This window comes from Bufo bufo, chromosome 6 (assembly GCF_905171765.1).
Source record: "Bufo bufo chromosome 6, aBufBuf1.1, whole genome shotgun sequence".
NCBI lineage: Eukaryota > Metazoa > Chordata > Amphibia > Anura > Bufonidae > Bufo > Bufo bufo.
Window position 1 is genome coordinate 164,162,930 of NC_053394.1, and position 25,340 is coordinate 164,188,269.

At 46.2% G+C, this 25,340-nt stretch overlaps 1 protein-coding gene across 1 annotated transcript in view; it reads right to left on the reverse strand.

Annotated features, from left to right (window-relative positions):
- The window catches only part of RPL7L1 (ribosomal protein L7 like 1), a 28,095-nt gene extending 23,153 nt beyond the window's left edge, over window positions 1-4,942 (reverse strand). Inside the window, exons 1-2 of the mRNA XM_040437554.1 lie at window positions 4,834-4,942; window positions 1,098-1,203 (exon numbers count right to left, since the gene is read on the reverse strand). Of these exons, the coding sequence (XP_040293488.1) occupies window positions 1,098-1,203; window positions 4,834-4,907 (180 nt within the window). The 5' untranslated portion in view covers window positions 4,908-4,942. The remainder of the gene's footprint in view (window positions 1-1,097; window positions 1,204-4,833) is intronic.
- Window positions 4,943-25,340: the final 20,398 nt, after the last annotated feature.

Sequence of the window (25,340 nt, forward strand, 5' to 3'; positions counted from 1 at the left end):
GTGAAAGTAGCCTTACAAATCGCTAGTCAGACCACACAGAGTACTGTGTACAGTTCTGGGCTCCTGTGAACAAGGCAGACATAGCAGAGCTGGAGAGGGTCCAGAGGAGGGCAACTAAAGTAATAACTGGAATGGGGGGACTACAGTACCCAGAAAGATTGTCAAAATTAGGGTTATTCACTTTAGAAAAAAGACAACTGAGGGGAGATCTAATTAATATGTATAAATATATCAGGGGTCAGTACAGAGATCTCTCCCATCATCTATTTATCCCCAGGACTGTGGCGAGGGGACATCCTCTGCGTCTGGAGCAGGGATCAGCATTCTTCATCTTCCAGCATGCACACTTCCTTGGTTGTTATTGTAACCCCACAGAAGATTCTGGGAGTTGTAGTGTCAGAACAGCTGGAGTGCTGGAGGTTGCTGATCCCTGGTCTAGAAGAAAGAAGGTTTCTACGCAAACGTAGAAGAGGATTCTTTACGGTAAGAGCAGTGAGACTATGGAACTCTCTGCCTGAGGAGGTGGTGATGGTGAGTACAATAAAAGAGTTCAAGAGGGGCCTGGATGTATTTCTGGAGTGTAATAATATTACAGGTTATAGTCACTAGATTTCTGGAGAAGGGTCGTTGAACCAGGCAGTTATTCTGATTGTTAGGATATGGAAGGAATTTTCCCCCCTAAAATGAGGTGGAGATTTATCAAAGTGGTGTAAAGTAAAACTGGCTTAGTTGCCTATAGCAACCAATTAGATTCAACCTTTCATTTTTCACAGCTCTATTGGAAAACGAAAGGTGGAATCTGATTGGTTGCTATGGGCAACCAAGCCAGTTCTACTATACACCACTTTGATAAATCTCCCCCTGTGTTACCCGACTACTCCACGTGACCACTGCAGCCTATCACAGGTCACCTGGGGTAGTCTGGTAGGTCATCGTTGCAGCACCAGAAACATAGACCACGGGAGCACCAAAGTGGTGGAGCTGGAAAAGCAACGGGATTGAGCGGGTGAGCAAAGAATTCTTGCATGCATTTTAAAACATTCCCCTCTGCAAAATTAGCTGTGGTCCCAGAAAAAACTGCAGTAGTGCACAAGTACCTTTCTCTTTTCCTCTAGAGCTCTCTTGGCCTCTGCTGCCTTAAGACCCTGATATTTCTTCCTTTTCTTCAGAAGATTCTCGGGGACACGTGGAAGTTTCCGGGGTCTAAGAGAACGATAAGAATTTATAAGGCAGGGAATGCAGCTTGTCTGTTATTTTGGTGGACAACTTTCCACACAATCCTAATACATTTTGCTAAAGACTAGCATACAAAAATACCATATAATAAATGTACAGCCCCCAGTTACCTCTGGAGTAGAACAGGGGACCCCTGACCCACATCTCTCTGGGAGAGGCCCCCCCCCCCAGTATGGCCAGACCCGCGATGGTAATCACACTTACCTGATCCCCGTCACTGAGTTCCAGCTCTATCAATCCCCATCTGGTGCTGCAGGTCTTGGGTCTCCCAACGTCAACATCCGGTCTGATGCGGGTCACTTGGTAAGGACATGTCACCCATGCGTCACATCATTGGCAGCAGCAGCCATGTAACCTGCATCAAATAGGATGTTGAAGCAGAAGGACCAGAGACCTGGAGCACCTAAGGAGGAAGTATGGAGCAGGAACCCAGCAACGGGGATCAGGCAAGTATGATTCCCACCGCAGGTCCAGCGACAGCCACTCTGAGGGGTCTGCAGAAAAGGACCCCAGAATGGGTTCACAGACCTGTACTACAAGACGTTTCGATCGGAACTCTCCCCCCACCTCCTGGCCTTACTCAACTTGTTTCTACTGTGCTCCCCAATCCCGTCGTCCATGATGTCATCCCACATTGTAGTCATCCACAAGACAGGTAAAGATCCTCAGGACTGCGCTAACTATAGACCAATCGCCCTTCTTAATGCAGACCTTAAAATTTTAACTCAAATTCTCGCTGCTCGCCTGAATGTGTGGCTCCCCACCCTGGTCCATAAAGGACCAGGTGGGGTTTATCCCCTATCAACAGGGTGGAGATAACGCTCGCCGGGTTATTAATTTGATTGACGTGGCAACTCGCACCATGACCCCCACAGTAATTTTGAGCCTTATCGCAAAGAAGGCCTTTGACCGGCTCGACTGGTCTTCCCTATTCGAAACCCTCCGAACCTTCGGTATCGCAGAACCCTTTATAAAAAGCCATTCTCAGCCTCTACTCTGCCCCTTCGGTACTTGTCAAGTTGCCCTTCTGCTCCTCCACTCCGTTTAACATCTCTAATGGTACTCGTCAGGGCTGTCCACTTTCACTGTTTATTTTTGCGCTGTGTATAGAACCCCTTGCGGCACACACGACTGAACCCCGACATCCAGGGACTTAAAGTTCGGGATAAGGAATTCAAGATCTCCCTTTACGCAAACGACTTCCTCCTCACCCTGACCAATCCCCACATCACACTACCTAACCTACAAACAGCCTTATCACATTACGGCGCCCTCTCAGGATATAAGGTCAATACTTCTAAGAGAGGCCCTACCTGTCCTTATACCCACCTGTGACCTAACACTGCTCCTAAGAAACTTTCCTTATCGATGGTCGGATACCACGCTGAAGTACCTGGGGGTTTATATAACCCCTACGTATGCCTCCCTGTACTCTAGTAACTTCCCTCCCCTCTTTCGCGAGCTCAAATCCCTCCTTGTTAAATGGAAACCCCATACATATCACTGCTAGGCCGCATAGCAACGGTGAAGATATCCCTCCTTCCAAAATTGCTTTACTACTTTGAGACCCTCTCAGTGTCAGAACTATGCCTCCGCCAACAGGCCATTCTCGACTTCATATGGCAAGGTAAACGACACCGCATCCCCCGCAAGGTCATGTTTGACCCAATATTATGCACTATTACTGGGCTTCTCATTTACGTGTCATTCCATTTTGGGCGTCCCAACAGGCACACACACCCTTGATCATGGAGAGTACCAGGGGTCCCTGAATCCCCAATGATCATGACATATGGCAGCAATACTCAGTCACCGACTAAGATGAAAATCCCCCTTCCATCACTGTACGAGAGGGTCCCTTGTTTTAGAAGGGTTGTCACAGAATGACAGCTTATCACCTGTCCAGCAGATATGAATGGAGTTGCACTGCGCAGGCTCCACCACTGCTGCATTCACACAGGACCCTCATCCTTATGATCTGTGGGGGCCCAGCAGCCAGACCCGTAGCCATCAGACACGCATCATCTATTCTGTGGCCATGTGGCAAGTTCTCATTCTTGGACAACCCCCTTTCTCCGCTCGGTGTCAGTGAATAAGCATTCTTCAGAAACCCTGCAGGATGCTCTTGCCTGTCCTGACAGTTTGCTACAATGTATCAGTCTGGTGTTCAGACCATGTGGATACATTGTAACAGATGCTCAGCTGTGAGACAGGTTGCTTGCTCACTAGATTCAGTCAAAAGGGTAGCCACAAGCTGTAACACCCCATGGATGCCATTGCCTATCAGCCATATGTTTAGCTGGTTTACATGTACTATACTGGATGTCTCTTCAGATAAGCGGCCCACCATTCTGGCTCATAGAGGGGCACTCCAGCTGTTCTGAAACTACAACTCCCAGAACGCTCATTTCACTTCTATGGTAGTTTAAAAAAAAAAACACAGCCAAACAAGTGTGCACGCTGGGAGTTGTAGTTTCACAGCAGCTGGCGTGCCGTAGGTTGCTGACCCCTGCTCTAATGGAACACATGGACAAAAGACTGAAAAGGCAAACCCTTAAAGGGGTTGTCCAGTTTCAAGAGCAAACCAGAGAACTCAGGATCAACTTTTTATAAAGAACACATGATCAGTTACCAAAGATCCTGCGCCGTCACAGCTCAGTTTCTCCCGGCAGGGCTCTGCTTTCTTGGCTGCAGCTACCAATCATTGGCCCCTTCAGTGCACCTCTGAGGCTACAGATTGGCTGCAGTGGCCACATGATGTCACTGCTGCAGCCAGGAAAACAGAGACCTGCCGTTTGAACCAGAGCTCTGGCGGTGAAGAATCTTGCGGAATGGGTGCGGACCCATTCATTTTCTATGGGGATGGAATGGATGCGGACAGCACACAGTGTGCTGTCAGCATCTGCATTTGCGGAGCGCGGCCCCGATCTTCAGCTCCGCAAAAGATAGAACATGTCCTATTCTTGTCCGCAGCTTGCTGACAAGAATAGGCATTTCTATAGGGGTGCCGGGCGGGTGTGTTGCGGATCCGCAACACACCACGGACGTGTGAATGGAGCCTAAGGCCCATGCCCACGTCCGTAACAGTTTTGGTGTTCGCAAACCGCAGATCGGCAAAATATGGATACCGGCTGTGTACATGTCGCAGCTTCTTTGCAGAAATACCCATTCGGGTGCAGACAGCAAGCGGAGGACATCAGCCATGCCCGGATTTTTCGCAGACCCATATAAATGAATAGGTCCGTGTGAGATCCACAAAAATACAGATCAGACGTGAACCCAATACAGTCGTGTACATGAGGCAGGACAGCAGCTCCCCACTGTGGGGGTCCTGAGCAGGCCCCCTCTTCCTGCCTCATTAATATACGGTGGCCTACACACGTAATAACAAGGCTATGGGGCAAATACTTGCTGCCAACTGTTATGCCAGCATGCAGCGATCAGAGGTCTCCTCGTTGTCACAGGAGGTAAGCCTTCCCTCCTCTATGTCCTGCACCGTAATCACGGCACGCACTAGCCCCATATCATCCCCGCTCGGCAGCCATCACACTGTCACAACGCACTGATGGCTTTGGATTCTACTCCCAAGTCACTTACTCTGTCCCTTCCATGGCGCTGTACCGATGAGCAGCGTAAACCGGAAGTAGGTAGAAACACGCACTTCCGCCCATAAACACGTGCAGTCCGACATGTTGAGGCCGGGCAAAGCATCGCGAGATTACACTGCTTTGTTTATAACACACGCTAGCCATAGAGCCTCATCCGTGCGCATGCGCAGCTAGGAAGGGTCTTGTTTGGTGGTATTGAAGTGCTTGCTGTGTGTAAAGCAAGGAGATTTTTATGTGAAGAAGACCATCCATGTCATATGTAACTAAGGCTGCTTTCACACTTGCGTTCTTTTCTTCCGGCATAGAGTTCCATCGTCGGGGCTCTATGCCGGAAGAATCCTGATCAGTTTTATCCTAATGCATTGTGAATGGAGAGAAATCCGTTCAGGATGCATCAGGATGTCTTCAGTTCCGGACCGGAACGTTTTTTGACCGGAGAAAATACTGCAGCATGCTGCGCTTTTTGCTCCGGTCAAAAATCCTGAACACTTGCCGCAAGGCCGGATCCGGAATTAATGCCCATTGAAAGGCATTAATCCGGATCCGGCCTTAAGCTAAACGTCGTTTCGGTGCATTGCCGGATCCGACATTTAGCTTTTTCAGAGTGGTTACCATGGCTGCCGGGACGCTAAAGTCCTGTTTGCCATGGTAAAGTGTAGTGGGGAGCGGAGGAGCAGTATACTTACCGTCCGTGCGGCTCCCGGGGCGCTTCAGAGTGACGTCAGGGCGCCCCACGCTCATGGATGACGTGTCGCATGGATCACATCATCCATGCGCATGGGGCGCTCTGACGTCATTCTGGAGCGCCCCGGAAGCCGCACGGCTGGTAAGTATACTGCTCCCCCGCTCCCCACTACTACTATGGCAGCCAGGACTTTAATAGCGTCCTGGGTGCCATAGTAACACTGAACGCATTTTGAAGACGTCTTCAAATGCTTTCAGTTCACTTGCGTTTTTCCGGATCCGGCGTGTAATTCTGGCAAATGGAGTACACGCCGGATCCGGACAACGCAAGTGTGAAAGAGCCCTAAAACATTTGTAACCCCTCTAAATGTTAAAAATTATCCTGTGCTCACCTGATAGTCCACTGCAATTTACAGCGCCAAAGCTCCGGTTCGCCTGTGGTAGCATACAAATGTGTAGAGGATATACCTCTTGGCAACTGTGGACTATACTCCCTGGTCGTTGTACGGTCAGTGTCGGTCTTTATAATGATGTATATTTGTGGGACCCCAGAGACCAGGGCACCCCCCTGTCAAGCCCTGCATGTTTTGTCCAGGGAGCCTAATCAAATGCAATCAACTGTACTGTCATCTTCAGGATGTTGATATGGTTGAGCACTGCGGTGGGGAACCAGAGCCGAGGTCTCCCTGCACTGTTGTTCACTATCATGGGCTACTTTCACACGAGCAAGAAATACCCTCTGAGTTATGGTCCGTGGTAGTGGAATCCATAACGGAATTCTTAGATAACCCGAACCTTGTACGCCGAACTTGAAGACACAAGTTCGCTCATCCCTATCTGTGTGTGAAGGCTGCTCCTATGACATGGACCAACTGCATTAGAAGGATTTATAATGCTTTGTGTTCCCACCTAATGCTGGGGGGCAGGTCCTATCATAGGAGCGGCATTCAGAATGGGAAATGCCTCGGACACACAGAGGGTATTTCTCACGCTGAATATGGTCTGAAATTGGCCATAGATTACCAGACCTGAAGCCTAAAGGGGACATATAAACAGTGCAAGCGGCAAAATAACATCATTGCCTCTGCCAGAATCACAGCATGGAATGGGAATCAGGTATTTGATATGTTTTATTTTCTACATTGGGGGAAGCATACAATAGGGGGCACAATAGGAGGGCCTTATTACTACTTGGGGCAGTATAGAGGGCATTATTATTACTACTGGGGACATTATTAGGGGACCTCATTACTACTGGGAGCACTATTGAGGACTGTATTACTAGTGGGACACTATAGGGGGCATTATTACTACTACTATGGACTCTATAGGTGCCATTATTACTACAGGGGGGCTTTATTATTACTGGAAGCACTGTAGAGGGCTTTATTACGACTGGGACACTATAGGGGCATTATTACTACTGGACAATTATAACAAACAAAGAAATCCCTCAAAGGAGTTACTACGCAACTATTTACAAAAATTTTTAATTATTAACGGCCACTAGGACCACACGTATTTTGGCAACTCCTCTGACTAATAGTATAAAACTCAATTTTATTATATTTCTTTTAAAACCAACATAATCTTGGGAACATAAAGTGGGGAGATTAAAACTTTCAGGAGTGACAGTCGCACTATAAGTGGCCAGTAATTCTGTGTACAGCTTTTGTCCAAGCCTCGGACTTGCCTACATATTTTTATAAATCATTGATGTAGAGTCTCTTCTTTTGAGACCCATGTATAACACCCTGTCTAACTCCTGTCTAAAACCTAACAACCTGAATCCCTACATGTTTCGCCGAGCCTGTCGGCGTCTTCAGGGGAAACTATCAGGTGAATGTTGGGGGCGGGGTCAGGGCTTTTTAAACCTTCCGGTTTATTTTAATGTCCAATCCTTTTGTTACAGGGGAGGGGACGCTGCCGATAGATGTGCACTCCACCAGCGTCCCACCAATAGGTGGGTGCCCCGTCACATAGACTGTGGGTGTATACTATATGACCGGGCTGTTGACGCTGGTGGAGTGCACATCTATCGGCAGCGTCCCCTCCCCTGTAACAAAAGGATTGGACATTAAAATAAACCGGAAGGTTTAAAAAGCCCTGACCCCGCCCCCAACATTCACCTGATAGTTTCCCCTGAAGACGCCGACAGGCAGTGCCATCTTAAGAGCATTATAGGCCCCCGGGCAATACAGTGCACTGGGGCCCTGTCTACACAATCACGCACTAGAATAAAAATGCAAATTATCAATAAGGCGATATTTATTGGGCATTTCCTCTTGTGGATTTTCCCCAGCAGTAGGATCAGGTAATGATACCATTGGTATTTCTGCTGGAATTGGAGTGCATGTAGATGTGGATGCTACATCTGGAGGAGCAGAACTACTGGCTGACGTTGCACCTGGATTGAGCCAAGATGTTAGTTTTGGAAGTTTGCACATTTTCTCTTTCTCCTCTGCAGCCTTTTTCCTCTTCTGTGCTCCACTCAAAACATTACGTTTCATTTCTGCACTAAAGGTTATTTTCACCAACACGTAATAAACTTTATTTTTCCTCACCTTTTTTACACTTCCTCGAACGAGTGGCAACTCTAAGATTGCTATATAAGGGGGACACATAAGATATTACAGTCAAAACTTGAGGGGCACTAATAACTTAAAGTGGATGTAAACCCAAACATTTTTTTTTTTTGTGATGTCACAATGTAGAGTACCCAGGCAGTACACATGCCACTCCAACATTAATACCCACCAGCACCAGCAGTACCCACACCAGCATTACCCACCAGCACCAGAGTGTGTGTACATTTATATATATATCTATATTTATTTCGTTTTTTTAGTTGTATGATTAAAGTGGATGTAAACCCCCAAGTATGCAGTATAGCACCCTATAGTATACAGCACCACACAGTATGCAGTATAGCACCCTATAGTATACAGCACCACACAGTATGCAGTATAGCACCCTATAGTATACAGCACCACACAGTATGCAGTATAGCACCCTATAGTATACAGCACCACACAGTATGCAGTATAGCACCCTATAGTATACAGCACCACACAGTATGCAGTATAGCACCCTATAGTATACAGCACCACACAGTATGCAGTATAGCACCCTATAGTATACAGCACCACACAGTATGCAGTATAGCACCCTATAGTATACAGCACCACACAGTATGCAGTTTAGCACCCTATAGTATACAGCACCACACAGTATGCAGTATAGCACCCTATAGTATACAGCACCACACAGTATGCAGTATAGCACCCTATAGTATACAGCACCACACAGTATGCAGTATAGCACCCTATAGTATACAGCACCACACAGTATGCAGTATAGCACCCTATAGTATACAGCACCACACAGTATGCAGTATAGCATCCTATAGTATACAGCACCACACAGTATACAGTATAGCACCCTATAGTATACAGCACCACACAGTATGCAGTATAGCACCCTATAGTATACAGCACCACACAGTATGCAGTTTAGCACCCTATAGTATACAGCACCCCACAGTATGCAGTATAGCACCCTATAGTATACAGCACCACACAGTATGCAGTATAGCACCCTATAGTATACAGCACCACACAGTATGCAGTTTAGCACCCCACACTATACAGTACCCCACAGTATATAGTAGAGCAGTATAGACCCCCACACTATACAGCACCTCACTGTATACAGCACCCCAAACTATACACGATACAGCACCCCAAACTATACACGATACAGCCCCCCACACTATACAGTACAGCACTCTACACTATACCGCACCCACAGTATACAGCCCCCCACACTATACAGTACAGCAGTATAGCACTCCCCCCACTATACAGCCCCCCCCCACACTATACAGGCCCCCCACACTATACAGGCCCCCCACACTATACAGGCCCCCCACACTATACAGGCCCCCCACACAGTATACAGGCCACCCCCCCCCCACACACAGTATACAGCCCACCACACAATATACAGCCCATTACACAATATATAGCCCACCACACAATATACAGCCCACCACACAGTATACAGGCCCCCACACAGTATACAGCCCCCCACACAGTACACAGCACCCCACTATACAGTAGTTTACAGTATATTAAAATAACAACCCCATGTCACCTTTTTCTGATGTAATCTTTACACAGAAAAGCTCCACAGTTAAAGGGACTCTGTCACCACTTTCTAACCCCCCCTTTTCAAAGTATTGTTATCTGCATGGCGCCCCTGTGATTATAAATGTGTTGTTAGAAGTTAAATTCGCCGTCTCCTTTTGATAAAAAGAGCTTTTATCTAACCTGTCAATCTTCTTGATAAGGTGCCCAGGGCGTTTCTTTTCGTCTCAATCTGCCGCCCGCCGCCGCCACCGTTGGTGCCCAGCTCCTCCCCTCATGCTTTCAGCGCCGCCTGAATGTAATCAAATACGCCTCCGGCTCTCTCTCAGTGCCCCCTCCTCCTTTTCAAAGATCCCGCGCGTGCGCACAGGGCTGTGCCTGATGCGCCCGTGCGGACATTTACAATCAGCCTCATTGAGCGAAGTGCGCATGCGCGCACTTCGCTCAACCTCCTCATCAGACGAGCACTGCAGCCAGCCGGCTGCAGTGCTCGTCTGATGAGGAGGTTGAGCGAAGTGCGCGCATGCGCACTTCGCTCAATGAGGCTGATTGTAAATGTCCGCACGGGCGCATCAGGCACAGCCCTGTGCGCACGCGCGGGATCTTTGAAAAGGAGGAGGGGGCACTGAGAGAGAGCCGGAGGCGTATTTGATTACATTCAGGCGGCGCTGAAAGCATGAGGGGAGGAGCTGGGCACCAACGGTGGCGGCGGCGGGCGGCAGATTGAGACGAAAAGAAACGCCCTGGGCACCTTATCAAGAAGATTGACAGGTTAGATAAAAGCTCTTTTTATCAAAAGGAGACGGCGAATTTAACTTCTAACAACACATTTATAATCACAGGGGCGCCATGCAGATAACAATACTTTGAAAAGGGGGGGTTAGAAAGTGGTGACAGAGTCCCTTTAACTTCTGCAACACTCCTGATAGGACCTGTGATGACTTCATAGCCATGTGACCAGTAATTGCTAGGTTACTGGTCACATGGTAATGATGTCATTAAGGTCCTAGATCAAAACTCATTAAGGTCCTAGAATTAAGATCATTAACACAGTATGATCATGATGCCTGTGTAGCCGACAGCCTGACACCCGGGGCAGTAGCTAGCAGGGCTCAAGAGGCAGCTGCCTTGGGCCCCCCCAGGAGCAACTGGGCCCAGGGCAGCTGCCCCTTTTGCCCCTTGGTAAAGACGGCCCTGGCGGCAACGCTGCTAAATGACGGTTGGGAAGTTGGCTGGTGGGTTCACTGGGCAGGCGGGCCCCCAGGCAAGTGGGGCCCCCGGGCAACTGCCCAGCGTGCCCATTCGAAAAGACGGCCCTGCCGACAGGCTCGGCGAAACATGTAGGGATTCAGGTTGTTAGGTTTTAGACAGGAGTTAGACAGGGTGTTATACATGGGTCTCAAAAGAAGAGACTCTACATCAATGATTTATAAAAATATGTAGGCAAGTCCGAGGCTTGGACAAAAGCTGTACACAGAATTACTGGCCACTTATAGTGCGACTGTCACTCCTGAAAGTTTTAATCTCCCCACTTTATGTTCCCAAGCATTATGTTGGTTTTAAAAGAAATATAATAAAATTGAGTTTTATACTATTAGTCAGTTATTACTACTGGGGCACTATGGGAGGGGAATTTTGTTATTACTGGGGGCACTATAAGGAGGCTTTATTAATATTGGGGGCACTGTTGGGGCCTTATTACTAATGGAAGCAGTATAGGGGAACATTATGATTGGGGGCACTGAGGCGAGCTTTAAGGGGGTCTTATTACTACTTGGGGCGCTAGAGGGGTTGAGCTGATTGGTGTGATGGTGGTATGTGGCTTTTTTAACACCTGTCTTTTTGTGACCTTTTTTAGGCGTTTTAGCAATGTGCTTGACTTTTTAGCATTTTCTTAAATGCATTTTTACACTATACAGAAGATGACGTGAAAATATCTTTGATCCAGCCCTCCTCTGCTTTGTCCTCTTCCACAGGTTGCTGCAGTGTCAACATCCCGTATACTGCTACAGCCAATCACTCGCTGTGCTGTTGCTTTCATATTGAATTTCTGCAATGTATTATTTCTTGTTTTACCTATGTTGTTTAAGTCTATTGTTCTCTGCTGCCATCTGCTGGCCGGAATTTGTATGCTGCACGCCTCGTTCGTTGTCTATAAAGTTTTATCTCTGGGCGTGGTTTTAGCAGCCTTGGGCCTGGTCACTTCCTGTAGCCTTTTTCAGTGCTGCATCCTTTGTGACTGGAGACACACACCTTGGCTTGTGAAGGCATCAGTTTTTGACCAGCAGTTGCCTCAGCAGTTAGCCTCAGAAAAGACATCCACATGACAGCATCTACTGTATTCCATCACTGTATGTCACTGCTCTGGATCAAATAAACCCACGTTTGATTGCATCCTCATGTCTACGTCTGGATCCATCTAACCTGAGCATCTGCCGGTCCGGTCTGCTCCACTGCTTGGATACGAAGGTAGGCCAGTCACAAAGCCATTATCAGTTACACCTTCATTCGCCTTCATGTGGGGACAGAACAGTCAAAAACTGCCTTAAAGCCTTATACCCCAGTAAATACCCGTCTGAATGTCCAATGCCCGGCTACAGATCCCCTCAGAGCCCAGTGCCACACTCAGGAACCTCCCCTGCAACAGGCCCACTCCCAGCAAATCTGCCCAGCAACAGTGCACGTCCCATAAGCCCAAGGGGAAGCACGGCGTGTCCGCAGTAGATATACTCTCGCCTGGAAGTCCTCCACTACTCGCCAAGCCATTTTCTACATCCTATATTAACCCTTGCTCGCATGATATAAGAACTGTTTACGCACGCGGGGCCTCCCTTAACCCCTTAAGGACATAGGACGTACCGGTACGCCCTATTTCCCGAGTCCTTAAGGACCAAGGACGTACCGGTACGTCCTAACTTTTAAATCGGGATTCCGGCGCCCGAGGGGTTAAACGGAACGGGATTTCGGCTGAAATTCTTCAGCCGGCATCCTGTGACAACGCCAGGGGGGGTGATGTGACCCCCCCGTGTCGGCGATCGCAGCAAATCGCAGGTCAATTCAGACCTGCGGTTTGCTGCGCTTTTTGCAGTTTCTGATGCCCGCGGTCCCTGACCGCGGGGATCAGAAACTTTTGAGTGCCTATAATCTATATTTTTCACCCCCCCCCTGCACCCCTGCATGATTTGATGCCGGCGGGTGGTGCGGGGGGGGTGTCGCAGGCGGTGGGGGCGTTGCGGGAGGCGGGCGGTGCGGCAGGCGGGATCGCGATCCCCCGCCCGCCTCCCCATGAATGATCGTTGGCTTCTAGTGGTTATACCAGGGTGCCAGCACATTGCTGGCACCCTGGTATAAACGGCTGACATCTGTGCAGATGTCAGCCGTTTAACCCTTTCCATACCGCGGTCCGTACGGACCGCTGTATGGAAAAAGTTAACTGTCATCGGTCAGGGAGCTCCCTCCCTCTCCATCGGGGGGCTGCTGTGCCTTTGCAGCCCCCCGATGGAGAGGGAGAGAGCCCCCAGAGAGCCCCCCTTAGCCCCGTGCTTACCCTTCCCCGTCTGCGAAGTTCTGAGCAGACGGGGAGGGTTCCCATGGCAACAGGACGCTGAAAGCATAGATCTGTTCAGTGTAAGTAAAATACAGTACAGAACAATATATATTGTACTGTATTATACAGACATCAGACCCACTGGATCTTCAAGAACCAAGCGGGTCTGTGTCAAAAAAATGTAAAAAAAAAGTGAAAAAAGTTAAGATAAAAAAAAAACATTTATCACTGAATAAAAATTAAAAAAATAAAATAAACTACACATATTAGCTATCGCCGCGTCCGTAACGACCTGATCTATAAAATGGTCATGTTACTTTCCCCGCACGGTGAACACCATAAAAATAAAAAAATAAAAACTATGAGAAAATTGAAATTTTGCCCACCTTACTTCCCAAAAAAGGTAATAAAACTGATCAAAAAAGTCGCATGTACGCCAAAATAGTACCAATCAAACCGTCATCTCATCCCGCAAAAAATGAGACCCTACTCAAGATAATCGCCCAAAAGCTGAAAAAACTATGGCTCTTAGACTATGGAAACACTAAAACATGATTTTTTTTTGTTTCAAAAATGAAATCATTGTGTAAAACTTACATAAATAAAAAAAAAGTATACATATTAGGTATCGCCGCGTCCGTATCGACCGGCTCTATAAAAATATCACATGACCTAACCCCTCAGATGACCACCGTAAAAAAATAAAAATAAAAACAGTGTAAAAAAAGCCATTTTTTGCCATCTTACGTCACAAAAAGTGTAATAGCAAGCGATCAAAAAGTCATATGCACCCCAAAATAGTGCCAATCAAACCGTCATCTCATCCCGCAAAAAATGAGACCCTACTCAAGATAATCGCCCAAAAACTGAAAAAACTATGGCTCTTAGACTATGGAGACACTAAAACATTTTTTTGGTTTTAAAAATGAAGTTATTGTATAAAACTTACATAAATAAAAAAAAATGTATACATATTAGGTATCGCCGCGTCCGTGACAACCTGCTCTATAAAATTACCCCATGATCTGAGGCTACTTTCACACTAGCGTTCGGGGCTCCGCTTGTGAGTTCCGTTTGAAGGGTCTCACAAGCGGCCCCGAACGGATCCGTCCAGTCCTAATGCATTCTGAGTGGAGGCGGATCCGCTCAGAATGCATCAGTCTGGCAGCGTTTGTCCTCCGCTCCGCTCAGCAGACGGACACCTGAACGCTGCTTGCAGCGTTCGGGTGTCCGCCTGGCCGTGCGGAGGCGAACAGATCCGTCCAGACTTACAATGTAAGTCAATGGGGACGGATCCGTTTGAAGTTGACACAGTATGGCTCAATTTTCAAACGGATCCGTCCCCCATTGACTTTCAATGTAAAGTCTGAACGGATCCATTTGCATTATCATGAACAAAAAAAAAAAAAAAAAAAAAATTTTTTTTTTTTTTTTTTTTTGTTTGTTCATGGTAATGCAAACGGATCCGTTCTGAACGGAACCAAGCGTTTGCATTATAGGTGCGGATCCGTCTGTGCAGATACCAGACGGATCCGCACCAAACGCAGGTGTGAAAGTAGCCTAACCTGTCAGATGAATGTTGTAAATAACAAAAAAAAAAAACGTGCCAAAAAAGCTATTTCTTGTTACCTTGCTGCACAAAAAGTGTAATATAGAGCAACCAAAAATCATATGTACCCTAAACTAGTACCAACAAAACTGCCACCCTATCCCGTAGTTTCTAAAATGAAGTCACTTTTTTGGAGTTTCCACTCTAGGGGTGCATCAGGGGGGCTTCAAATGGGACATGGTGTCAAAAAAACCAGTCCAGCAAAATCTGCCTTCCAAAAACCTTATGGCATTCCTTTCCTTCTGCGCCCTGCCGTTTGCCTGTACAGCTGTTTACGACCACATATGGGGTGTTTCTGTAAACTACAGAATCAGGGCCATAAATAATGAGTTTTGTTTGGCTGTTAACCCTTGCTTTGTAACTGGAAAAAAAATATTAAAATGGAAAATCTGCCAAAAATTTGAAATTTTGAAATTGTGTCTCTATTTTCCATTAAATCTTGTGCAACACCTAAAGGGTTAACGACGTATGTAAAATCAGTTTTGAATACCTTGAGGGGTGTAGTTTCTTAGATGGGGTCACTTTTAGGGAGTTTCTCCTCTAGGGGTGCATCAGGGGGCTTCAAATGGGACATGGTGTCAAAAAAACAGTCCATAAAAATCAGCCTTCCAAAAACCATACGGCGCACCTTTCCCTCTACGCCCCGCTGTGTGGCCGTACAGTAGTTTACGGCCACATATTGGGTGTTTCTGTAAACGGCAGAGTCAGGGCAATAAAGATACAATCTTGTTTGGCTGTTAACCCTTGCTTTGTTAGTGGAAAAAATGGGTTAAAATGAAAAATTAGACAAAAAAATTAAATTCTCAAATTTCCTCCCCATTTGCCAATAACTCTTGTGCAACACCTAAAGGGTTAATAATGTATGCAAAATCAGTTTTGAATACCTTGAGGGGTGTAGTTTCTTAGATGGGGTTATTTTTGGGTGGTTTCTATTATGTAAGCCTCGCAAAGTGACTTCAGACCTGAACTGGTCCCTAAAAATTTAGTTTTTGTAAATTTCTGAAAAATTTCAAGATTTGCTTCTAAACTTCTAAGCCTTATAACATCCCCAAAAAATAAAATATCATTCCCAAAACAATTCACACATGAAGTAGACATATGGGGAATGTAAAGTCATCACAATTTTTGGGGTATTACTATGTATTACAGAAGTAGAGAAACTGAAACTTTGAAATTTGCAAATTTTTCCAAATTTTTGGTAAATTAGGTATTTTTTTGTGCAAAAAAAAAATAATTTTTTTGACTTCATTTTACCAGTGTCATGAAGTACAATATGTGACGAAAAAACAATCTCAGAATGGCCTGGATAAGTCAAAGCAATTTAAAGTTATGAGCACTTAAAGTGACACTGGTCAGATTTCCAAAAAATGGCCTGGTCCTTAAGGTAAAAATGAGCCCGGTCCTTAAGGGGTTAAACCAATTCACTCAAAACACCTTGGGAAACTCATCGGGGTGCCTCATCTGAGCCGCACTGCAATTTTCAGCCCCCAATTTAAAAGTTCATTTTCTTAAAGAGACAGCGCACCTTAAATCAAAATGGCCGAAAAGGACCTCGTACAGTTCCCCAGTGATGAAATAAAGCAAATGCAACCTGATACTGATCATTATGAAGAGCTGGAGGTAGAACCCACACTTACAGCAGACCAAGTCACGCGACCAAGGCGCTCTCTCAAACCAACTATAAAGATCACAGAAAACTATCACACCATGAAAGATGAGCTATGTGACAACCTGGAAGAGCTATGGGAACGAGTTTCCTCCCTCATATCAGGACTTAAGTCCTCCTCAGGCGACACCACCAGTTTACAAGTTGCCGTCGGGCGGCTGAACGCAGCCCATGAAAGATACAAGAGACTGTCCACAAGGTATATAACCTTTCTAAAAGACTCTAATATTGAAGAAGCCCCATCAGAATTGTGCAAGGCAGAATCAATAGACAGACAAAGAGACGCCATGGTGCTGGATGCTAAAGATAAAGTGGAACTCCGCATCTCTCATTTGCAAGAAACCAGATCACACAGATCGCATTCATCCAAACATTCCTCGCGGTCCTACAGATCATCATGCTCTAGAAGCTCCGCCCTGAGCGACAGATTACTAGAGGCCCGCATAAATGCAGAGCAATCCAAAGTGAGGCGTTCCTTCACCGAAAAAGAAGTCCTTGCCAGGGCAGAAGCAGAGGCTCGAATAAAGATCCTTGAATCAGAGAGGGAAGAGGAAATCGCACTAGCAAAAGTAAGACTACTCGAGCAAGCATTGAGCCAAGGCCTTGATTCAGTCTTCTTGCCACCAGAGGAGATAGACGATCCAGTTGACCGCACCAGCGACTACGTACTGAAACAGTTATCTGCACCACCCCCAGTGTGCAGTACTGTCCAAGCCAACACTGAAACCTCCAAGTCAGCTCTACCTGCAGTGGCAGTGACACCCACAGCACCCGAGCAATCCAATAACAGTCGCCCAGACGCGCCCTTTCAAGGGCAGTTATTACAGCAAGATGGCTACCAGGTGTTTCCTGGCCTACCTCCACAGCTCAAGCAGCAGTCATCAGAATCTACAGAGGCTAGACCACAGCTCAACCCTGCAGCAACATCATTCTACCCGGAAGCATCTCACCCTTTCACGCCACGCAGCCTATACGCCCCAGAGGCATCACAAGTTGTCATGGCAACAAGCAGTGAGAAATCAGATATGTCTGAGTTTGCCAGGTTTATGGTGAGCAGAGAGCTAATTAACACCAGTCTCTCAAAATTTGATGACCATGCAGAGAGCTACAGAGCCTGGAAGGCAACCTTCAAAGCCGCCATCGCCAACCTCAACCTAACTGCAGAGCAGGAGCTCGACCTCTTGATCAACTGGCTGGGCCCAGGCTCCACAAATCGCATCAAGAGCCTTAGAACTGTCTATGTGGGACAAGCAGAAGCAGGTCTCGCTGCAGCCTGGCAGAGACTCGAACGCACCTTTGGCAGTGCAGAAGCAATAGAGAAGGCACTATTCAGGAGACTGCAGAACGTCCCCAAGATCAGTCTCAAGGATGTCCACAAGCTTCAGGATTTAAGTGATTTGCTCATGGAACTGGAGCTCGCCAAAAGAGACCCTCGTCTGTCCGGGCTGTGCTACCTGGATACAGCCCATGGGGTGAACCCAATTGTCGTGAAGTTACCATACAGTCTGCAAGAGAAGTGGGCGGCATCAGTCTCAAGGTACAAAAGAGTGCATGACGTCACTTTTCCCCCATTTATTCATTTCTGTAGGTTCATCGATGAACAGTCCCAGATGAGGAATGACCCCAGCCTCGACTTCCTGGAGTTCAATACTACAGCTTCAGTGACACCATCATCAAGGTATGAAAGTATTGTGCATAAACACAGAGACTTTAAGAGCAGCGTGAATGTTAGAAAGACTAACCTACCATCATCTGCAGTACCCACTGGTAGACAGTACACTACCTCATCAGGAGACAAGGCCTTCAATCGTGAATGTCCCATTCATAAAAAAACACACTCACTGAACAAATGCAGAGGATTTAGATCCAAAACCATACAGGAGCGCAAGAAAGTCCTCACCGAGCTTGGGGTATGCTTCAGGTGCTGCGCTTCATTGGAGCACATGGCTAAGTGTAGTGTACGGGAACTGTAATACCCGTCACTACCAAAGTGTCACTTGGTGTGCTGTCGTCCCTCCTAATTATGGGGAAGTTGGTATATGTCAGTTTTATAAAATGTCATGTAATTTAATGTTATGTATTTCCCTGTTACTGTGAAACTTGCATGTACAGGCCTGCAGGGGTGTCATTCCAGCTTCTAGTCGCTAGAGGGAGCTAGAGAGCCCTAGTTTATATAAAGCCCAGACAGGGAAGTAGAAGGCAGACGGAGTCTAGTATCTGTAATCTACAGTTGGAGATTAGACAATGTCCGAGACAAGTCCAGGCCTGAAGCCTGTTGTTCAGGAGAAGATTCCCTCCTGAATTCCCATATGCAGAAGCAGGAATACCTTAGACTAAGAGCCTGAGGAACCTTTCAGAAGCTGAGAGAGACAGAGGCAAAGATCAGGAAAGCAAGAGGTACTCAGAATAACAGAGGAGGTACTTTTATAAAGCTACATCCAAGGATATAAAGCCAGAATTAGGTTAATGGGCCTTGGTGAAGAATTGCTGTATTCCAGGATCAGACAGAATTAGAGTGCAAGCTCCTGTGCTGCAAGTCCTGTGTTCAACACTCTGTAATTACCCTGCTATAACTGAATTGCCTGCATCGACCGAATTGCAAAATCGACTGTATGCTAAGGAACTGCATTTCCATTATTGTCTCTGCTTGCAAAACTACTAAAGTTGGAGTTCTGTTTTAAGACTACGTTTCCTCAATTTATTCCTGCATCCGCAAACGGCGTGCCACCGTTTACTTGGCACTGGCGTCACAAACTATTCCCTACCTATACCTGCCCTTGCAGAGAGTCAGCTGTACCAGGTTAGTGTATATTGCACTACATCACCCAGAAACACCTACTACACACAACTTGAGTACGCTGCATAAGGACTGTAAATCCATCATCAAGTGTGAGGAGTGTCATAGTGATAGACATGCCTCAGCTATGCACCCAACTCCACTCACAAGGGATTCACCTGCTGCTGTCACCACCAGTCCTGCTCAAAGTCATGGCGGGGAGCCCCAGAACCACGCTAACACAGCCACCGCTGTTTCCTGCTCATGCTCGGACGTATGTGGGAGGGCCAGAGTGAGAAATGTTGTGCCCGCATATGCCTAATCAAGGTCTACCCGGAGGGGCTACCAGAAAAGGCAGTAAAAATGTATGCCATCATTGACGACCAAAGCAACCGCTCCCTAGCAGGACCTAAATTCTTTGAAGCCTTTGGTATAAAGGGACCGTCAGAACCCTACATCTTAAACACCTGCTCGGGTCGCATAGAGACTAGCGGCAGGAGGGCACAAGGATTCATCGCTTGTTCAGTCAGTGGAAACACGGAAATACCTCTACCGACGCTGATCGAATGCGATCAAATACCCAACCATAGGGATGAAATTCCTACCCCGGAAGCTGCATTTCACCATCCACACCTAAGGCACCTATCCAACGTTATCCCACCTATGGACAACAACGCCGAGATTCTACTCCTGCTTGGCAGAGACAATCTAAGGGTACACAAGGTGCGTCAGCAGTGTAATGGTCCCGACTATGCACCATATGCCCAGAGACTGGACTTGGGATGGGTAGTCATAGGAAATGTATGCTTGGATCAACCAAAAATCCGCTCATTCAAAACGTACGTAGTAAGCCTCATCACTATGAGGTGAAAGAGAAGCCTCCAGACCTCATACAACCACCTGACGACATTCCTCCCTTTGCCGACAACTTGGGAAGATTAGTCTTTCATACCAGCAAGGACGATGATAAAGTAGCTTTGTCAGTAGAGGACAGAGAATTTATCAAGATAATGGACAATGAGTTCCTTAAAGACGAAACCAATCACTGGGTTTCTCCATTACCCTTCCGAGCTACCAGGGTGAGACTCCCGAACAATAGGGAACAAGCTCTGTCTAGATTTAACTCTCTTCAGCGTACCATGAACAGTAAGCCTGAGATGAGAGAACACATCGTTGCCTTTATCGACAAAATATTCCGCAACAACCATGCAGAACCAGCTCCATCCTTAGGGAAGAATGACGAGTGCTGGTACTTGCCTTCATTTGGAGTGTATCACCCACGGAAACCTAATCAAATCAGGGTCGTTTTCGACTCAAGTGCCAAACATCAAGGTGTATCTCTTAATGATGTCCTTCTCACAGGTCCTAATCTGACGAATAACCTAGTTGGAGTGCTGATGAGGTTCAGAAAAGAGCTTGTTGCCTTCACCGCTGACATTAAACAGATGTTCCACTGTTTCGTAGTGAGAGAGGACCACCGGAATTTCCTCAGGTTTCCGTGGTACAAGAATAATGACACCAACGCAGAGATGGCAGAATATCGAATGAGGGTACACGTATTTGGAAACAGCCCTTCACCTGCCGTGGCAACTTACGGCCTTCGGCGAACTGCATTAGAGGGAGAATCCGAGTACGGTAAAGACGCCAGAGACTTTGTAGAAAAGGACTTCTATGTAGACGATGGACTCAAATCACTACCGACTGAAGAAGCGGCTATCGATCTGCTCAAAAGGACTCAAAGTATGTTGTACCAAGCTAAACTTAGACTACACAAAATTGCTTCAAACAGCCTGGCCGTTATGAGGGCCTTCGAATCAGGCGATCATGCACCAGGATTCAAGGACATTAACTTGGGACTGGACAGTCCACCTGTGCAGAGGAGCTTGGGCCTCAGATGGGATCTCTCAGCCGACTCCTTCGGTTTTCAGATAAGTTGTGCAGACAAGCCATTCACAAAACGAGGCGTCCCATCAGTGGTAAACAGCCTATTTGATCCGCTGGGATTTGTAGCGCCCATCACCATACAAGGTAAATCTCTACTGAGACAGTTTTCTGAAACAGTCAAGGATTGGGATACCCCACTTCCCTCCGAGAAAGAGCAAAAATGGGAAGCCTGGAAGCGATCTTTGTGTGCCTTGGATGAGATCCACATCCCGAGATGCTATATTAAAACCTCACTTTCCTCTAGCATAAAGAAAGAACTCCACGTGTTCTCGGACGCCTCCACGGAGGCCATCGCAGCGGTTGCCTATCTGAAAGTCACAGGACCCAACAACCAAAATAACGTTGGATTCGTCTTTGGTAAGGCTAAGTTAGCCCCCAAGCCCGATCATACTATTCCCAGACTGGAACTTTGTGGGACCGTGTTGGCAGTGGAGATTGCGGATTTCGTACAACAAGAACTGGGTGTCGACATAGCTGAAGTCCAGTATTACACCGACAGTAAGGTCGTTTTAGGTTACATCCACAATCGGACCAATCGATTTTATGTGTACGTTAGTAACCGCATAGAGAGAATCAGGAGGTCCTCCAAACCTGAACAATGGCACTACGTACCATCCGAGCTTAATCCAGCAGATCACGCCACTAGGCCTATGTCTATAGGCTCCTTTACTAACTCTACTTGGCTTACAGGTCCAGAGTTTCTGCTTGGAGAGGCAGACGAATGTGTACAGGAAGTTTTCAGACTCCAGGATCCGGATAATGATCCAGAAATCCGCGCTGAAGTTAGTGCATTAGTCACTGGGACAAAGCAAACCGCCAGCTTTGGTTGTCAGCGTTTTGAACGTTTCTCCAGTTGGGTGAACAGGACTGTATCTAGCTTCGCAGATCTTCTCCATTCCAAGTTGGAAAACAGGACTAATCTATGTTTGCATTCTAACATGTTTTTCTTTTATAGGTTGTTTATATTTTATGGACATTCATCATAGTGAAATCCCCAAAGTGAATTTCAGACGGGGAGTGTGCTGTTCCTTTCATATTGAATTTCTGCACTGTATTATTTCTTGTTTTACCTATGTTGTTTAAGTCTATTGTTCTCTGCTGCCATCTGCTGGCCGGAATTTGTATGCTGCACACCTCGTTCGTTGTCTATAAAGTTTTATCTCTGGGCGTGGTTTTAGCAGCCTTGGGCCTTGTCACTTCCTGTAGCCTTTTTCAGTGCTGCATTCTTTGTGACTGGAGACACACACCTTGGCTTGTGAAGGCATCAGTTTTTGACCAGCAGTTAGCCTCAGGAAAGACATCCGCATGACAGCATCTACTGTATTCCATCACTGTATGTCACTGCTCTGGATCAAATAAACCCACGTTTGATTGCATCCTCATGTCTACGTCTGGATCCATCTAACCTGAGCATCTGCTGGTCCGGTCTGCTCCACTGCTTGGATACGAAGGTAGGACAGTCACAAAGTCATTATCAGTTACACCTTCATTCGCCTTCATGTGGGGACAGAACACTCGCCTCTGTGGTCTTGTGCCATACACTACTGAGGCCAGTGATTGGCTGCAGCCAAAACAATACGTCTCCGCTCAGCCTGGGGAACAGTGCTGGATCAGAGGTGAATTGGAAAAAGTAAGGTCCTTTTTTTTCGATTATTTTTCCAGGGTCCAGGTAGGTTAGATCTATATAAAAAAAAACTTGGACAACCCTTTTAAGCCTTATGATACCATGAGAGAGTCAACATTTGGATACAAAATCTAGCCATAAACCAGGGAGCATTGTACAAAGTCATTAGGGCAATATACTTGGTATAGGTGGTTACTCACAACAGTATATATTTTTTTCAGTGTTTCAGTGTGCTGTCCGTTTTTAAACATCCATTTCTTTAAAGGATCCATGTGCCTGATCCGTGCAACTTACTGCAGGTCTTATTCAGGTCTATTGTTAATGGGAGTAAGAAAAATAAGTACACACAGATTTTTTATAGATAGAAAATCAGGCACTGGCATGTAACATATCCCTATCAGTAAAAAAAAATTATCAAAAAATTCATGTTCACGGCACTCACCAATTGCAGTAACGTAACTTCTTTATTTTCACTTGAAAGATAGGTTACACGGGCTGGGGCGGACATGAAGCATAAGAATACTTAGATGAAGAATGCTTCATGTCCGCCCCAGCCCGTGTAACCTATCTTTCAAGTGAAAATAAAGAAGTTACGTTACTGCAATTGGTGAGTGCCGCTATTGTTTCTTATCTTTGGATCATACCTTGTTTTGCCTGACTGTATGTGAACCTAGGCCTAATCTTTTATAGGCACAATAAAACTTAGAATTTAAAACATATGCTAATTTGTGCATTTCACAAACACAGTCTAAACTTTCCCTCTCTACATGAATTTTTTGATAATTTTTTATTACTGATAGGGATATGTTACATGCCAGTGCCGCTATTGTTTCTTATCTTTGGATCATACCTCGTTTTGCCTGGACTCTTTTTCATCTAACAGCAGAGCACCAACGTGTATTGCTATAATTGGACTGGGTTTCACAGTATACCGCCCCACACCTGGATTGGGTTTACAGCAGTGCCGCCTCACACCCCTTCGTATTTGTATTCACATACAGCCAGGTCCATAAATATTGGGACATCGACACAATTCTAACATTTTTGGCTCTATACACCACCACAATGGATTTGAAATGAAACGAACAAGATGTGCTTTAACTGCAGAATGTCAGCTTTAATTTGAGGGCATTTATATCCAAATTAGGTGAACAGTGTAGGAATAACAACAGTTTGCATATGTGCGTCCCACTTGTTAAGGGACCAAAAGTAATGGGACATAATAATAATCATAAATCAAACTTTCACTTTTTAATACTTGGTTGCAAATCCTTTGCAGTCAATTACAGCCTGAAGTCTAGAATCATAGACATCACCAGATGCTGGGTTTCATCCCTGGTTATGCTCTGCCAGGCCTCTACTGCAACTGTCTTCAGTTCCTGCTTGTTCTTGGGGCATTTTCCCTTCAGTTTTGTCTTCAGCAAGTGAAATGCATGCTCAATCGGATTCAGGTCAGGTGATTGACTTGGCCATTGCATAACATTCCACTTCTTTCCCTTAAAAACTCTTTGGTTGCTTTTGCGGTATGCTTTGGGTCATTGTCCATCTGCACTGTGAAGCGCCGTCCAATGGGTTCTGAAGCATTTGACTGAATATGAGCTGATAATATTGCCCGAAACACTTCAGAATTCATCCTGCTGCTTTTGTCAGCATTCACATCATCAATAAATACAAGAGAACCAGTTCCATTGGCAGCCATACATGCCGACGCCATGACACTACCACCACCATGCTTCACTGATGAGGTGGTATGCTTAGGATCATGAGCAGTTCCTTTCCTTCTCCATACTCTTCTCTTCCCATCACTCTAGTACAAGTTGATCTTGGTCTCATCTGTCCATAGGATGTAGTACCAGAACTGTGAAGGCTTTTTTTAGATGTCGCTTGGCAAACTCCAATCTAGCCTTCCTGTTTTTGAGGCTCACCAATGATTTACATCTTGTGGTGAACCCTCTGTATTCACTCTGGTGCAGTCTTCTCTTGATTGTTGACTTTGACACACATACACCTACCTCCTGGAGAGTGTTCTTGATCTGGCCAACTGTTGTGAAGGGTGTTTTCTTCACCAGGGAAAGAATTCTTCGGTCATCCACCTCAGTTGTTTTCTGTGGTCTTCCGGGTCTTTTGGTGTTGCTGAGCTCACCGGTGCGTTCCTTCTTTTTAAGAATGTTCCAAACATTTTTGGTTACGCCTAATGTTTTTGGTATCTCTCTGATGGGTTTATTTAGTTTTTTCAGCCTAATGATGGCTTGCTTCACTGATAGTGACAGCTCTTTGGATCTCATCTTAAGAGTTGACAGCAACAGATTCCAAATGCAAATAGCACACTTGAAATGAACTCTGGACCTTTTATCTGCTCATTGTAATTGGGATAATGAGGGAATAACACACGCCTGGCCATGGAACAGCTGAGAAGTCAATTGTCCCATTACTTTTGGTCCCTTAACAAGTGGGAGGCACATATGCAAACTGTTGTAATTCCTACACCGTTCACCTGA